This window comes from Micropterus salmoides, unplaced genomic scaffold (genome assembly GCF_014851395.1).
Source record: "Micropterus salmoides isolate LMB-PRFRI ecotype aquatic unplaced genomic scaffold, ASM1485139v1 Ms_hic_scaffold_14, whole genome shotgun sequence".
NCBI lineage: Eukaryota > Metazoa > Chordata > Actinopteri > Centrarchiformes > Centrarchidae > Micropterus > Micropterus salmoides.
The window spans coordinates 17341373-17357885 of NW_024040485.1; the positions used below are offsets into that span (position 1 = coordinate 17341373).

At 38.5% G+C, this 16513-nt stretch overlaps 1 protein-coding gene across 6 annotated transcripts; it reads left to right on the top strand.

Moving 5' to 3' along the window:
* Positions 1-7459: 7459 nt before the first annotated feature.
* On the top strand, positions 7460-15816 carry kif2c (kinesin family member 2C). Of its 6 annotated transcripts, none has more exons than XM_038718077.1 (23): positions 7460-7511; positions 7723-7799; positions 7904-7998; positions 8165-8266; positions 8659-8707; positions 8793-8837; positions 9976-10119; positions 10772-10885; positions 11170-11267; positions 11373-11468; positions 11559-11613; positions 11772-11934; positions 12195-12285; positions 12386-12449; positions 13230-13321; positions 13436-13465; positions 13978-14139; positions 14371-14481; positions 14663-14730; positions 14872-14947; positions 15050-15130; positions 15258-15351; positions 15611-15816. In XM_038718077.1, exons 2-23 carry the CDS (start codon positions 7739-7741, stop codon positions 15670-15672), a joined length of 1953 nt encoding a protein of 650 aa, XP_038574005.1. In that variant the 5' UTR covers positions 7460-7511; positions 7723-7738; the 3' UTR covers positions 15673-15816. The 6 variants fall into 6 exon arrangements, with proteins under 6 accessions (XP_038574005.1, XP_038574001.1, XP_038573999.1 ...); XM_038718073.1 differs by having other exon boundaries at positions 7461-7511; positions 10775-10885; positions 13436-13578; positions 13926-14139; XM_038718071.1 differs by having other exon boundaries at positions 7463-7511; positions 13436-13578; positions 13926-14139.
* Positions 15817-16513: the final 697 nt, after the last annotated feature.

Genomic DNA, 16513 nt, shown 5'->3' on the forward strand with positions numbered 1-16513 from the left:
GAAAGAGAGCAAAGCTAAACACATCCAAGTGGGGTAGTAAAAGCTAATGAAGGCTCAGTGCTAGGCTGGCACAGACAGCCATTTCATGTGGTGAAGAGGAGAGGAGGAGGCGGACTGGGGCAGGCTGGGGAGCAATAAGGCAGAGCCTTACTCGAAAGCAAGTTAGGCAAACCAGAGGATAAACTATAATTGACACCATGCCTAAGTGTGGTTTTTCAATATCGTTTGCCTCAGGGTCTGCCAAATCATTGTCCATGCAATGGAAAAGGCAAACAATGGCATTAACAAATTTAGGGAGCACTGACAATAAAACTAACACTACACAGTAGGTAGTTTATTACAGGACTGTAAGAGTTAAGTATATTAGCTAACCAGCTCATGTCCATATAAGAAAGTCAAGCACCCAGTAATGATTACAAATAGCTTTGGACAGTGACAGTGTTAATGTTTGTGTAAACTGTGAATCAAGGAAGGTTAGACAGTAGGTAATTCAATAACTTTGCATAAAAGCAACTCATATATATATAAATGTGTGTACGCTGCCTTGATACGTAACGCTAAAATGACTGTGCCACTATCAAGTTAAACTGGTAATGTACAAGATTACTATTTCCAATTTTTTGTTTTTCATAGCTGTAACATATCTGATGAAAAACAAAGTTTGCTGTGGTGTTTTTTAACCACACTTCAGAACTCGCATTGTGGCCAGGGCTGTAGTTTCTTTATTTCTGTAATTTGTGTTTCTAAAATTTTTTCTTTGTCAGTTCAGCAGCACTACTAACCTTCTATTTGCAAACCAAAGTCTGTTGCTGCTTTTCTTCACAAACAGCGCATTACTTATCATGAGCCAGAAAATACGGTGTGTTTTAGAGCCTTTTTGGATCGGTGACCCTCCAAGACATAAAAATATTATCCTGACGTGTAGGCTGATTTCATTGTACTGGAAAGAGAATCTTCGTCCTATATATGTTTTGCAATTTTCTGAACTTTACCTTCTTCTTTTCTTGAAACAGGGGATACAATCTGCCAGTGCCGTAAAATTACAACTTATTTCAAGGCTTCTGTAGAAATTAGTGTCAGTGTCTTGAAGGAAGACAGAATAAGATAAATTGCTGCACTAGATTAAATGAAAATTATACATATTTTCAGAGACATGTTTTAAAGTTGAATTGTAATGGAAATATATTGCTTTTATCTCACTGGCAGATTTTTCTCTTAATATAAGAAAATAAGGCTTTTTGGACTCAACAATAAAAACCATGCTGTTCATCGAATGGCTGTGGTTTCAGAGAAGGCTGTGAAACTCTGGATATAGGTGTAGTTGTTCTTTGAGAACTGTGGGGTCCACATGTTGTACCCTGCACTATGCAAGCAAACATATGACTTCTCTGGTGAGTCCCGTAAAAAGAAAAACAGAAACACTGGTGGCTTTAAAGGATTAATTTCAAAAGCACACTGACACATTTCTACGCCATTCATGGTTTGTGGTTTTGACTGGTGTTCCCTCAAAGAGGTCGTGTGTAGGCCTGCAGTATCTCAATCTTTATGGTTCATATAAAGAAACTTATTGAATTCAAGAATAGAATTTATAGGCTAATTTCACAGTCATGGATAAAACTCTCTTTCAGGCACATTTTATTTTGTCACTTAAGTTTCAATGGAACGGTTTAAACAAAGTTTAATTTTAGTAATAATTTTGTTCTTATTGTTTGCAGTGAAGTAGCCTTCTTTGCACTCTATAGTATGAAATGGAAAACTGATGAAGACCAACAGGGAAATTGTGAGTGACAGACTGGCCCTGTGGACTAGTTACTGACCAAATGCAGAAACAGAGAAAAGAGTTGCACTCTGTGACTGTGTGTGTGTGTGTGTGTGTGTGTGTGTGTGTGTGTGTGTGTGTGTGTGTGTGTGTGTGTGTGTGACTGTGTGTGACTGTGTGTGACTGTGGGTGTAAAGCAACACTAATGGCATTCAGTACTATAGCCCACAAGACCTTAATGTCCTAAAAGTGCCCTAAAGGTGCACTAAACTTGTCCTACATGCCTAGTTATTTACTAAACACGTCAGATTATATAACTTTAAATGTCAATGTTGGAGTTGTCAACTTTTGGAATTGGTTATAAAAATGTTCTTGTTACTTGTGCACATATTATATATATTATGGAGAGTGAAGCTCTAGCATTGAACATAAACACTGCTGAATTATGCACAATATGTATTATGCACATAGACTGTATGATTATGCATTATTTCCCTCCTGCATCTGCAATCTGCAAACTGCTCTGACCAACAGGGGGCAGAGTTACAACAAAATAAAGGACAATATATTTATCAAAACTGAAGGTGGTCAGCTGATCAATCAAGAATGCATGTTATGCTGACTTGTTCAGGGTGATGTTAGTAGATTCTATATCATTTTTATACCTTTAAGAAAGTTCAATATCATTGAGTCGTTAAAAGAGAAAACCTCACACATACACAAGGTCATACGGTCTTTTATGATCACCAGCATTTGAGATTCATTGACATCTGTCACGCCTAGCACATTACTTCTCTCCTGAGTGCATGAGCTAACATGCCAACCTGTGGTAACAAAACATAGGTTACTTTGAAATTCCAATCCAAATTCAGATCACCCTCACCAGCACTCTGGTGGAGGACTGCACTGTGCTGTTTAACACAGCAATGATTTTTTTTTTTTTAAAGCCAGCTCAGTGAGCACTGATGAGGTGACTGAGGTGCAGAAGTTTGCATGAAGCCTTATTTTTGTTTGATGAAACGTTAAATTCACTGAGAGTATTTTCAGCTTTATAGTGTAATATGTTTTACATGTGAAATGTATTGCCAGCAAACCATTAACAAAAAGATTGTTCTCTGCATCCACTTAAATGACTCTGTTAATCTCATAAATCAAATGTACATTGAAACAGCTTCAATTGACTGCTATCAGTAGAGTAGTGCTGTAGAAGCAACCAACCTGTGCACATACAAGTCACTCCTGTCGTGTAACTATAGCTGTTGTCTTCACTTCAGATACCAAATAAATAAACAAAATTGTAGTTAGAGAAACAACTCAAGCCAGCTGGACAAACTAAGGTGGCCGCTGGCACGGATCCAGGTCTATGTGCCAGAACTCAAAGGAGAATAAACTGCTTACTGGACTATTTCACTGCTTGAAATGACGTGTTAAAACAGTAAGTTAGTCTATATGGCAGCTTTTCTTAAATGATGGGACCAAAATGGGTCAGTGGCATGTTTCAGTGGATCCCCACATGCCAAGAATACTAATATGCTTTAATGAGTGAATGTTCCAGACTCACTCAGTATTTGCTCAGTTTGGCCCCTTGGCTGGTTTTAAATCCCTGCAGTAGCTACTATATGTTGGACCCACACTAAGTTAATTTATGAAACAATAAATCACACCAGAACATCAATTGGCTGACACTATGGAAAAGCACACATTTGATTGTAATATTGGCTCACATGTCTCCTAAGTGCCTCTTATTTCCAAGTCCAGAGTTTGGGTGCTCTTTCTGTTTGTAGCTATATTGCTCTCTGCTGGCCATGTTGTATAAAGCAACATGGACATCCTACTATTGAGAGATAGGAAATAAGATGTAAACCATTTGGTAAAAAAATAATCTTTATAGAAATTGAATGATTAAATTAGATCAGTAGAATCACAACATATTTTCCAGCTTTACAATATAGGTGTGTCCTTACTATAATTTTCCCATACCACCTTATTGGTCTTTGTTCCCAGCATCACTGTGAGTGGTGGAAAAAATCAACAGTCTCCTGTTCTATTAGCCAAAATGACCCTTTTTGAAACCCCAAATATTTAAGCTTTTTGTAAAGTACGCTTATCAAAGGCTATGATTGTCAAGAAAAGAAGTAATTAAACTATTAACTCTAATTGAAACCAAGAGAAAGTGACAGGAGAGTAGGACAAGAATCGTTTGATACTCTTCTTTTCTTCTTCTTTGTTCCTCTCACTGCTCCTCTCAAATTCTGTCAGCCTTCCTGGGTGGTTTGTAAGTGTGCTCAGCTCACGTATTGTAATGCATGTGTGTTTATTTAGTCTGTATAGGGGAACAGAGCCATGGCCTCGGCCAATTTTCTTTACACTGAAAAAATGTGCTTTTGGACAGATGGAAAAAGGGGGAGCAGTTAAACAGACTCAGGGCCAACAGATACAAGACCCATTCTTCCTCAAATCAACCACCATCACCCTCTACACTGAGAAACCAGCACCTCAGAGCTGCACTGCTGCTTTTACATGACTGCAGTCTCCACACAGCAAGGTGGTGTACTGAGTAGGGAGACTACCATTTAAAAAAGAACCTGTGCCCCACTAAAGTGTTTTCCAGTGAAGTACTGGATCATTATCAGCTTGAGCAAATCACTGTGTAACAGAATATGTCTGAGGGAAAGGCTCAGAAAAATATTTTTATCCAGTAGATCAAATTAAATGAATGAGCCTAATTTATAACTTGCTGAGTAAGGTTTATAAACTCTTGCAAAATACCCAATGAATGCACACAAAACAAAAAGCTACAGCTGTTGTTGAATGTTGTGACCTCTAAACACAATTGTAGCACAAACGAAACATGCACATTATATGGATGAGAAGAATAACTCAAACATTCATCATCACTGCAATGTCTGTCACTTATAGTATACAGACCATCAGAATACTCAGACAGACACACACATGGAAACTCTTTAATGACTAAATAATAAATTATATAATCAATTGAATATAAATATCATAGACTTCAAAGTGTCATATCAACATTAAGGATGCACACACTTCCATAGATCTATCTCTTTGTAGTTTATCATTTTAAACAGGAAGTTCAAGGTTTAGTCTTGGATTTCGTTGGATATAATTTCAAAAAGATATACAATAGAGAATATACACCTTAAAAGTTTGGATATAAGCTACTTTGACAACACCTAAGAAAACCAATGATTTTCACATGTTGTTTGTAATGATCAAATGTTTTCTGTGGATGTAATCAGGCAAAAATCACTCCTTCTTAACAGTATAATATTTAACAACTTGAAGTAAATGACGTAGGTATGTGAAGCTCAAGCACCCACATGGCTTCGTTTAATACAATGTCATCACAATTAATGTTATTATCGAGCTGACACTTGTACAAAAACATGCAAATAGGACCAAACACTGACACAGAAAAACAGAAGCTTTTTTTTTATGTAGCCCACAGAAGTTGAAAACCTAGTTTAGCCTACTCCATCCACTCAAGGCTGTAGAATTGTTTAGCCTGGGACTAAAGCTGTGAGAAAGGATCGACTGACTGGAGGGGGGTTTGAGGGAGCGAGGAGAGGAGGGTGTCAGAGTCTGGGGGATGTGAGGGAAAGAAGGAGGAGGGGAATACCACCCACTAAGCCAGTTGTGGAGAGGTTCTGGGGGTTGGGCTGCTCACAGGAAACAGTTGTGGCTCCATCCCAGGCCTCACACCAAGCAGCCCTGGGCCACCCAGTCATCAACAGACAGACCTACCAAATGGCCTGGCCGAGCCAAACCGACAGGGATTTGTTTATTTTTCATCCTTTGGTGGTGAGGGGAAATTGTTCAGTGCAAGCTGTTTATTAGACCTTTGATTTGTCATGTGTCAGCGTTCGCTTGCGGGGAATGTGTATACATAAGTCCAGCTTGTGTATAGTTAGAAGGTGGAGGCTGAGAGGGTGTGTGCATGGAGAAGTGGGGAGGCTGGGGGGCAAAAAGAAAAGAGGAAAAATGGGAAGCCTCCCACGCCGAAGGCAAGCCTGAGCTGCATTATGGGTCATTCTCCAGCTGTCCCTGATTGTTGCTGTCATGGGGGACTGAACTGCCTGCTTTGCAATCGGTGTGGGGGGAGAGGACTTAGCAGAATTTGGGCATGACTGCGGACTGATCAGGAAACAGCACTAGTTAAAAGATCCTGTGGAAGTATCAAGTCTTGGATTCACATATCCGTATACATTATATTAGCAGGTGTGTGTGACCACAGTGCAGTAACAAGAGCACACGATATGAGCAATGATGTTAGGCACGAGAAGAATCCCTTGTGATGCAAGACATAGACTGACAAACCTAATACTGTTTGATTTGACAAAGTTTCAGGAAAGTGCCAGCTTTTCCTGCTTGACAGATAGAAGCAGCTTTCTAAATCTCGAACCAATTAGTCAGACACATTGTAAACGCAGAAGGAAAAATTGAGCTAAAGTGGTTTATTTTTACACCTGTTCTCTATCTAAAACATCAATAGTAAATATTTCAGAATAGGAAGAGGAAGATGGTCAAGTGTCACCACACACAAGGGTGTTAAGGAATTGTACCTGAAGCTATTCACATAATATGACTACTATTCTATTCTATTCTACTTCAGCACTGTCAGCAGAGATATTTCATTAGACAGAGACCTTTGACTGGCTAAAATCACTGCATTTGCCATGTCTGCTACATCCATGACTGAGAAACCCCCTTGAAACATGGGGCATGTTGTTTACAGAAGGAAAGGGGTTGTTGTTTGGTCACAATAATACTGTCACAAACAGTGCCATTTGTGAAGTAATGTACCTGCCACTATACTTATCCATATGTTTATATTGTGATGTTGTTCTTACATTTTGTAATCGTGTTGTTTTAGTTTGCATATATTATATTAACCTGATCTGAAAACTGTCTTACTGAGCATATTTCATAAAGTCACATAAGTCAAGTAAAGATTACAAGTCAGGGACATTCAGTAAACAGGCATTATTTTTTTAAATTAATTTTTCACAAAATGAATTTAAATCTAATCTAAACTAATTACTCTACAAGGTGGCTAGGTGCCAATACATTCTTAACAGTGCATCAAACAGTGACAATTTTAAATAAAGTAACATGGACTTACATGACAGCACCTAATTTATCGTATTCTATCCTATTAAATGATCATATTTATGTTAATGTGTGAGCATGTGAGTGTGTGTGTCAGCAGAGTGAATCAAAACGGTTTTTTTTTGAGAGATTAAAAATTTTGCTGTATGTAATGTTTGAATGCAAAGGTATTCAAATGTTACATGTTCATCATGTGTTTTTGCATATATAGGCTAACCTTTATCTGCAAAGGGTGACTAAGACATCAAAATATAGTAAAGTAAAAAGTACGCTTCTCTCTGAAGTGTACCCTTCTGTGCAAAGTATTATGTCACAAAATATATAGTAGGCTTCTCAACATGATTTTGAATTGGCCTATACAAAAACCTATAGAGGCTAATCAGTTGTATTTATGTGTATCACAACAATACTAATTTTCAACTCAGTGGTTTCATTAAAGAGGCGATTCCTAACTCATCCAGGTAGTGGCAATATAACTCAAATTCTGATTTTTACCTTAAAAAAGTCGTAGAAGAAGAAGGACTCGCACGATGACTTGACGAGAACCAATCAGAATCTTAAATACCCGGAAATAACGCCAGTTTAAATCTTGGGCGGCATTGAATTTGGCACGACGGTAAGTAGGATTTTGAAGATAAACAAACGAATAATTAAAAAAGAATAACGTTAGTCGTTTCACACTTAGAGTATATATTTGTTCGTGTATTGATGAAATGAGGATATAGCTTAAAGCGACCGTATCCAGATAGCGCGAATTAGGTCGGTAACGGTGGCGAAACGCTCACGTTAGGTCATCTGAGTTTTGATCTCTCCGTTAACATTTACAGCACAGAGATAGATAAAATGGAGAACAGCCTGTCCAGACTTCTTGTTGGACTATCTGTACAGATCAGTCGAAGTGATGGTGAGCTGATGTTGTTTTCTATTTCAGCGTTGACATACCAAATAACGCCGCATGTCGGTAACAAAGCTTGACTTTGACTTTCTGTTTGTTTATGCGTGAAAAAGGTCGAGTGCATCTGGCTACTGTGAAGTCCGTCGATGCCGTCAAGTCCACGGCTATGGTGGAGTGGCATGAGAGGAACATCTGCCGGGGAAAGGAGGTCCGCAAGTCCATACACACAGAGAGAACAGTAGTTACATTTAGTGATAATAATATGAACTCAAACAACCATCTCTTAATCGTCCATAATGAATCCCTTTTGAAATATCACAAATAACCTCGTGTATTTCTTGTTTTAAGCCAGTTGACATCTATTTGTAATTTAGGTTGAAGTGAATGAGTTATGTACACTCAACCCAGAGCTTTTGGACATTATAAATGAAGTCACAAATAAAGCTGCTGACCTGCCCCCTCCTGCTCTAGACAAGGTATGTATTACCTTACTTTTCCCACATAACGAAGAACTAGTTAAACTTGTTGTCGGTGTCAACAGGATGGACCATCTTTCTAAGACCCTTTAGACTTTCAAATGCTTGATCTCACAGTTATCAAATCAAATAATTCTGTCTGAACTGCCTTCTTGTTTTGTCTCTCTTACAACATCAAATTGGTCCATTTTCTCAATAAATGACCAGGAAATGTCAAAGGTGAATGATGTAGATGAATACATTGCAGGCAGGAATGAAATATATGATTTTACTCTTTGGATTGGGAAACATTGGTTGAACATAAGTCCCAATGGAAAGGAGTTATTGTCGTAAAGCATCTAAACGACTGATGCAGTGAGCAATCTCTCTTTCTATCTTTGTCTCTTCTGTAGAAGTATGAGGGTCGACTGCGCTCATCCAGAATTCCCGCCCCTGCCTCCTGTATGTAAATATATTTCACTCTTGATTTGTTTTTGATTGCCATGTCCTGTAGTTTGTCACCTAACAGCATGTTTCCTTCAAAAAGCCTCTGCTCCAGCAGTCACCATGGCTGAAGAGTCAGGTCGGCAAGGCATGCATGCTCCCCTCTTTAAAGCAATGAGTCGTATTTTCCAATCACTCTTTTCTAAATGGGATCGGGGTGTGAGTCTAGAGAAATCCACAATCCTTGGAGAGCTGAACTCTGCTCAGACCTAGCCACTGATTACACATGAGTAATCATCTGCTATAGTAGGGCTGGGTGATGTGGCCAAAAATGTTATCATGATAAATATTTCTTATTTGATATTGATAATTATCATGATAAATGTCAAATAATTTTTTCTGTGAAATTTAAAGGCAGATTTTTGCTCCTGAGTAAAAGTTGGAGAAACCAGATGGTTAATTGTGGTTTTAAACTTTTATTTATTTAGTCCGATCATGCCAAACACTGGATAATTTCACAAAACATTCAAATTCATTATAATGATAGATGAAAGGTGATAAAATCTTTCTTCCAAAATAAAAATATGCATGAGTAGTGTACAATTAAAGTAAAAACAAACATTTTCCTCAAAAAAAAAATATCTTGATAGAAAAATTAAGTTTGAATTAAATAAAGTGAACATTTATTGAAAACTTGATCTGTCTGTCTGATAGGAAACTTGCATAACAATAATTATTGTTATCATTTTATTGCCCAGGCCTATGCTATAGTGTGATAGTGGGATGCATATGGACAACTCTTGCGTTTTGGGTCATTCTGGGTACAAAGCACTATTGATTTTTGTCCCATCAATCTGCTCTAAATTCTTGGTGCGAATAAATGGAGGGGGGAAAAAGGATTTCTCTGTATCATCACTTAAAATTAACGTACAACTTTTGTACCAGCATGTCTCTAGGATGCACTGCTTTTTTATTTTTCAGTATTGACTGAAGTCAATTAATCATTAATATATGCAAAATGAATCTAATAATAATACTTGGGTTGCACTCTTCTGTAACTGGGGTGATCTCTCATGGCTCACTTCTGTCACTCGGGGGGGGGGGGGGTCTGACAAACTTGTTGCTGTGGCCACTTTTGATTTGGCAGACCACAGCCATGTACATTTAATCTTTCCATTGTACCAATGTTTTGATTACATTTAACACCAGAGAAAACAATGCTAGCAGTATTTAATAATACTAACTTTAAGGCACTCATTCTGCAGCTCTGTTTGACTTGATTTCAGTTGCCACTCGGTCTCAGGTCAGGCAGACTATGTTCCAGGCCTCGCCCGCAGTTTCAGCACCTGTCCTGATCTCTGAGTCTTCTCAGGCAAACCCGGAGACAATCCACCCTAATCCCCCCTCTTCAGCAGTCCTCACAAACTCTGGTTGGTAATGATCTTCTGAAAACATAACCAAAAAAAAAATTCACAAACTAGAACATTTTCCAAAAATCATGAGAAACTGATGCAATCCATTTATTTGTTTCATTTTACATTTGGGTATTCTTATTCTCAGTGCAGGTAATTGCGAGTCCTGCCCATAATGTATATTTTGAGATGACACATTGGTAACAGTATACACTATACTACATTTACAAGGAAAAAAACACGGCTGTTCCTTCAGAATAAAGTGGTAAATCTATGAGGACATTTTTTCCCCTCAGTCATTATTAATACACGAGTCAGTGCCGACCATGCTTTTGGTCTTTAAACAGAAGGCAGTATCTCATAAAACTGCTTGGTGAAACTATCTTAGATGTGATGGCTGTTAACATTTTCATAGAACCTTTTACTAACACATAGTACATTATTTCTTGCAAATTTGTTTTTTCCTTTCCTTACCACTGTAATCCCCAGAGAATATCCATGATTTTTTTTAAAATTTTCCATCAATGGCTCCGTCATTTAAATATTTTTTTTTTTTACCTTTCAGGTATTTTCAATGCACAACTTCATGTTTTGGTGCTTTACTTGTTAAGTAATTTAAAACTATTTGGAATCTTTATAAAACTCAAATGCATTCTCCCGCCTTATCTAGCAGTTCCTAATCAGCAGCGTAGAAAGAATGAGGCCAAACCTGCGCCGGTGCTTGTCCGTGAGGCAATAAAGGAAAATGAACCTGAGAGAATGCCTCCGCCACCTGCACTAAAAGGTCAGAAACAAATTTTACACAACATATCACATGTATCCACTGATTACTTATAGACATGTAATAGATAAATAGTAAATGTCTATAGACATGTACACAGAGGATTAACTTAACATGTTCAATGAGAAGTAAGTACAGGGAATGCATGATATGAGGCACACACCCTTCTGTGCTTGAATTTGTCAGATATTGCAATGATGACAAGATATGAGGTCATTATGTGTTACTAGATGTTTTCATCTGCTGACAAAAAAAAAGAAAGTTTACATGACGTCTTTGCATTTAAGGCAGAAGAAAATCTGTGGCTCCCCAGGAGCTAAACAAAGGCAACAAAAGGCTGTCTTGTGTTGTAAAGCCTCCCGACATGCAGACCAAAAGGGGAAAGGTGAGAGATATATATTATATTTTATTTTTTTTAATTGGGAAAGTTTAACACAAGATAAGTTCCTTCACACATTTTATTTATATTCCCTTTTGCTTCCTTTTTTAGTTTGGAGAGCCTTCTCGACCAAACCAGAAGTTCTACGAGATGATCCAAGACTTCAGAGAGACTTTGGAAGTAACCCCCTTATCAACTACTGACCAAGTAAGTTTGGACTGAAGAACCATGTGCCTGGTATGAAGCCGGATGCTGGTGTGCCTTTATAGCCCATACTTACATCTTGTGTTTTCCTAGATTGAACCTCACAGGATTTGTGTGTGTGTTCGCAAGCGACCTCTTAACAAGCAAGGTATATTGGGAGTGACATCTAACATCTGGTTTACGGTATCTGAATATAAAAGATTAATTGATGACGCTGTGCAAAAATATTAGCCATTGGATGTTTTTTTTTGTTGTTTTTTTAATACTTACTTTTTAATGTTTTTTTGACAATTTTGTGTTTTCTAGAAATTAACAGAAAGGAGATAGACGTGGTGTCTATACCTGGAAAAGGGACCCTGTTGGTTCATGAGCCAAAACAGAAGGTGGATCTTACCAAGTACTTGGACAACCAAGTCTTCCACTTTGACTACTCCTTTAATGAGACCGCCACCAACGACCTGATCTACAAGTAATTACTTCATTTGTCCTTTTTTATTTAGCAACAAGCAGTGATTAATATGGTTGCATCTGTTCAGTAAAGCCTACTGTCCTGAATTGAAAATGAACCACTGATTTACCCCACAGCCTGACGGACGCCGAGCGGCAAATCGGGCTAAAAATCGTGTAGTGTGAAATAGTACTTTTCATGACTGCTGTTGTTGTCTTTTTCTTAGATTTAAAGTATTCCTTTTCTGACAGATGGTAATTATTTATTTATTTTTTCTTCAGGTTCACAGCCAAACCTTTGGTGCAGTCCATTTTTGAAGGTGGTATGGCGACATGTTTCGCCTACGGCCAGACGGGAAGTGGGAAGACACATGTACGTCTCTAACTGCTGTATGGGGTCGACTTGTCATGAAGCAGTATTTTCCATATGAAGAGTTTTATTTATTTTTTGTTTTGGAACATTTTCTCCCTAGACAATGGGAGGGGATTTCACAGGGAGGCAACAGAACAGTGCCAAAGGAATCTACGCTTTGGCAGGTAGGACCGAAACCTTCCCCACGGGCTCTCCATGCACTTAACATAGAAAGAAATGGTTCATCTAGCCTAGGTTTTCACATTAAGATCACGGGAATCAATCAAAACAATTTTTCTAATTTGATATGCAGAATTTGTGTTTGTTCCAACCAAGCGGGAAGCTTCCTAAAGTCCCATAAATCTGCATTCTATTGAACGGCCAGGAGGGGGCGACTCTTCTGGTTGCAAAAAGAAGTCCAGTTCTTTTTAGAAATAATAGCAAATGATCCTTCTTCTCAGCTGAATAATTACCTCAGTAAACACTTTCATAATGAGTTTATGGTCTCAATCACTATTTTCAGGTCTTCTTCAATACAACGTGAGGTTCATTTAGTAAATTGTCACATTTAGAGGAAAACGGACCATAAAGCACAGTATGTTTCAGGGCGGGATTAACTGTGATTGCATTTAGTTTAAGACTAGTTCGCTAGACAAATTTATCAGTCCTGTTAAAATGCGAGTTAATGTGAAATACAGATGCACCTAGCCATTAGCTCATTAGCTCCACCGTCTTGTCCAAATATGGTCACCTCCGGGCACTTCCTGGTTGCGCCCTATCGGCCAAACTTAAGGCTTCAAAACGACAGTCCCGAAACCAACTGGTGACGTCCCGATGACTATGTCCACCTTTATAGTCTATGGTTCCAACTAATTCCGGAAACAAGTCCCATTCCTTTTATTCTTTAAATACAGTACAATCAGGATTGTCATAACTTTCCTCTTCACTTTACCTTTACCTTCTAGCCCAGGATGTTTTCACCTATCTCAACCAACGGAGGTATGGTAACCTGGATCTCTCTGCCTACGTCAGCTTCTTTGAGATTTACAATGGAAAAGTAAGAAAACCCTCCTACCTCCACTAACACCTTTTTTATTGAGAATATTTGCCATAAAAAAAGAATTAGCTCATTCTAATCATCATTAAAGTGAAAATGTACTTTTTGATTTAGGTGTATGACCTGCTGAACAAGAAGGCCAAGCTCCGTGTTCTGGAGGATGAGCGACAGCAGGTTCAGGTGGTAGGCCTGGAAGAGGTTTACGTGTCCACAGCAGAAGAAGTCATCAAGATGATACAAATGGGCAGTGCATGCAGGTACTTGATGTGTTAAGAGGCGTGTATGTCGCGTTTTTGTGATACATACTACTTCAAACTTAAGTTCCATTCCTCACTAAACAAAAAGTTGACTGAAAGCGCGCTAAATATGTTGTGTTCATTAGTTTTTTAGTAACAGCCCAAAACTGAAATAAAATACTAATACCTAAAATACTTTTATGGTTTCACATCAATATTTTAAGTGTGACTTCTGGTTCAATAAAGGCTTAAAACTTTGGCCTAGCAGTTAAGAAATCATACCATGTAAGAGCACATTCATAAGTTAGACGTGAGTAGTATTTATTTTTCTGACTTGATTTTTACCTTGTGTCCTACTGTCCCTCCAGAACATCAGGCCAGACCTCAGCCAACGCCAACTCATCCCGCTCTCATGCCATCCTCCAGATTGTCCTACGGCGCAACGACCGAGCCAGCACGCTGCACGGCAAATTTTCATTGGTCGATTTGGCTGGCAATGAGCGCGGCACAGATGTCAGCAGCAATGACCGCAACACTTTGGTCGAAACTGCTGAGATCAACCGCAGCCTGCTGGCTCTCAAGGTAGACTATGGCTGTGGTGTGCAGTGCACACACCAGATCAATAAGTAGCTGTGGCCGCAAAGTGAGAGGAGTTTTTTCCCTCTTGCACCTCTGCTAAGGTACAGATAACCATAAAGAAGAGTGAAGTGTTCAACTCCTGACATTCTCAGAACTCTGGGAGGGGGGAGGAGAGGAGGAGGATGCTGTAAATCCCACCTAACATGCGCTTATGTCCACTCTTGTGTCCTGTAGGAATGCATCCGTTCACTGGGAAAGAACAGTGATCACATTCCTTTCCGCATGAGCACCTTGACCAAGGTCCTCAGGGATTCCTTTATTGGAGAGAAGTCCAGGACCTGCATGGTACGTTAAAACACCAATCTTGGCTTATTGTCAGTTTGGCATATGGTGTATTATGGTCTGGTTATGCATCATAGCAGATGATGCAGATGCACGCCAAACAAGCACAAACTCGTGTGTAATGTATGTGTGTTTTAAGTACAGAATGTATGTCGACATATTTTCCCTTTCTCTTATTCTGTAGATCGCAATGGTGTCTCCAGGCATGGCTTCATGTGAATATACAATGAACACACTACGTTATGCTGACAGGTATATATTTCGTTTATGAACTTGATTCCAAATAGTTTTTTTTTTTTTTTTTTTTTTTTGTGGAAGTACTCATTTTTTTATTATGAAAAAATTATCATGCCTGGGAAGATAAAACATGAAACATTTTCCGCTCTTTGGCAGAGTGAAGGAACTGAATGGCAATACCACAACCAGTGGAGCAGCTAAGGCAGAGGAGCCTATAAATAGCTCCACAGAGGTCAGATTGCAGATTGAAGATAAGTCCAAAATCATAATTAATGTCGATTATATCCTACGTATAATTTGCTAAAATGTTGCTGTTTGCTTTTGTATGTTGTAGGAAACTGTTGTGGAGACCAGTGTGTATGATGCCATATCCAAAGTGGCAGAGCTGGAGGAGGGCGTTTATGCAGAGTTCAAGGTAGCATTTTCTCACGGCTGCTCTTCTTTACAGCACACGTGATAATGTCTTTTTTTGTTGTTTTTTTTTTTTTTTTTTTTAAATTGCCTTTATAAGTCCTCACACTTTTATAACTTTTGTTTCTCAGAGGGGAAATGAATTCATCAAGGCAATGGAGCAAACCTCCTACAACATTGAGGCAGGACTTCCCGACATGTTGGATCATACCCGGAAGTTATTAGGTTTGTTGATTACAGCCTTGTTATTTGACCAGTTGGAGGTCAATGTAGTAGAGTGGAGGCAATTTACAGTCTGCATGTCAGTTAATCTAACAAACCCCTGGGTACTGCATGCTGACTACGGTGGAGACACATGAGAAACCTTGTGCTGGCCAGATTAAATGCCACTAAGTGCCAAGACAAAACTGCTTTACATAAAGGACCAATATATGGGTGGGTGCATGTGGTCTACCTTTATTTATTCAGTCGTATCTGTCCACAGACATGTTACTGGCTTTGCAGTCTGCTGTGGACCAAGAGAGAATGATGAGGCTGAACCACTGAGACGAACCTTCTGGTTGAACAAAGTTTGTCTGTCTGTTTTGAAGCAGTTCCCTTCTGATTTTATTTTTTCATTGTATTAGTGACATATTAAATAAAATGTTTTGACACTAACTCTTTACAAATATTAAGTCTTTAAGAAACCTATATGGGAATTCCTGGTGTGTATTTTGTTTGTCACTCTGCTTGCTGTGGATGTTTTCACGTCTGTCTTACCATGACATCCAGTAGCAGATACTGGATTGTTTAGCCAGGTGCCCAAAACCAAGAGCAACATTGGTTCTATTAACAAATAGTATAAAATTATTGTTTTAATTCTAAAAAGACAAGTGACCTTTAACACAGACTAGAGAACGTCCCATGATGAACCCCAGTGAAGGTGTGACATTTGTACAGTTAAGTAATTAAAGCACAGTATTAAATTTTTTTTGACTCAAATAAATCCATAATTGAACACTGTTTGGTCTGAGTATATCAGCACTTGCTAAAGAAATTGAGATGCATTATGGGAACAATTGTTTAAAATGCTCATTAAAATTGTTTATGCTGTTTATGGATTGGCACCAATGTCACAAAATATATGATCTGCCTGCACTACAGGTGGAAGTAGGAGGAAACCACTGTCAATGGTTAACTGAATAGTTTCAAAACTCATCAATTTATCATTTTATCAACCCCAAGTTGATAAAATGAGATTAAACATGAGAGGGTTGACATTTAAGTTTGCTGGAGAATACATTTGCTTGCAACAGAGAATTGGTTATAGGCAATAGAAGTAGGCTACTCAGGTTTGTGTGAGAGGAAATACAGTAACTTAATTCTAAACTAAGTTCAGTAATATACA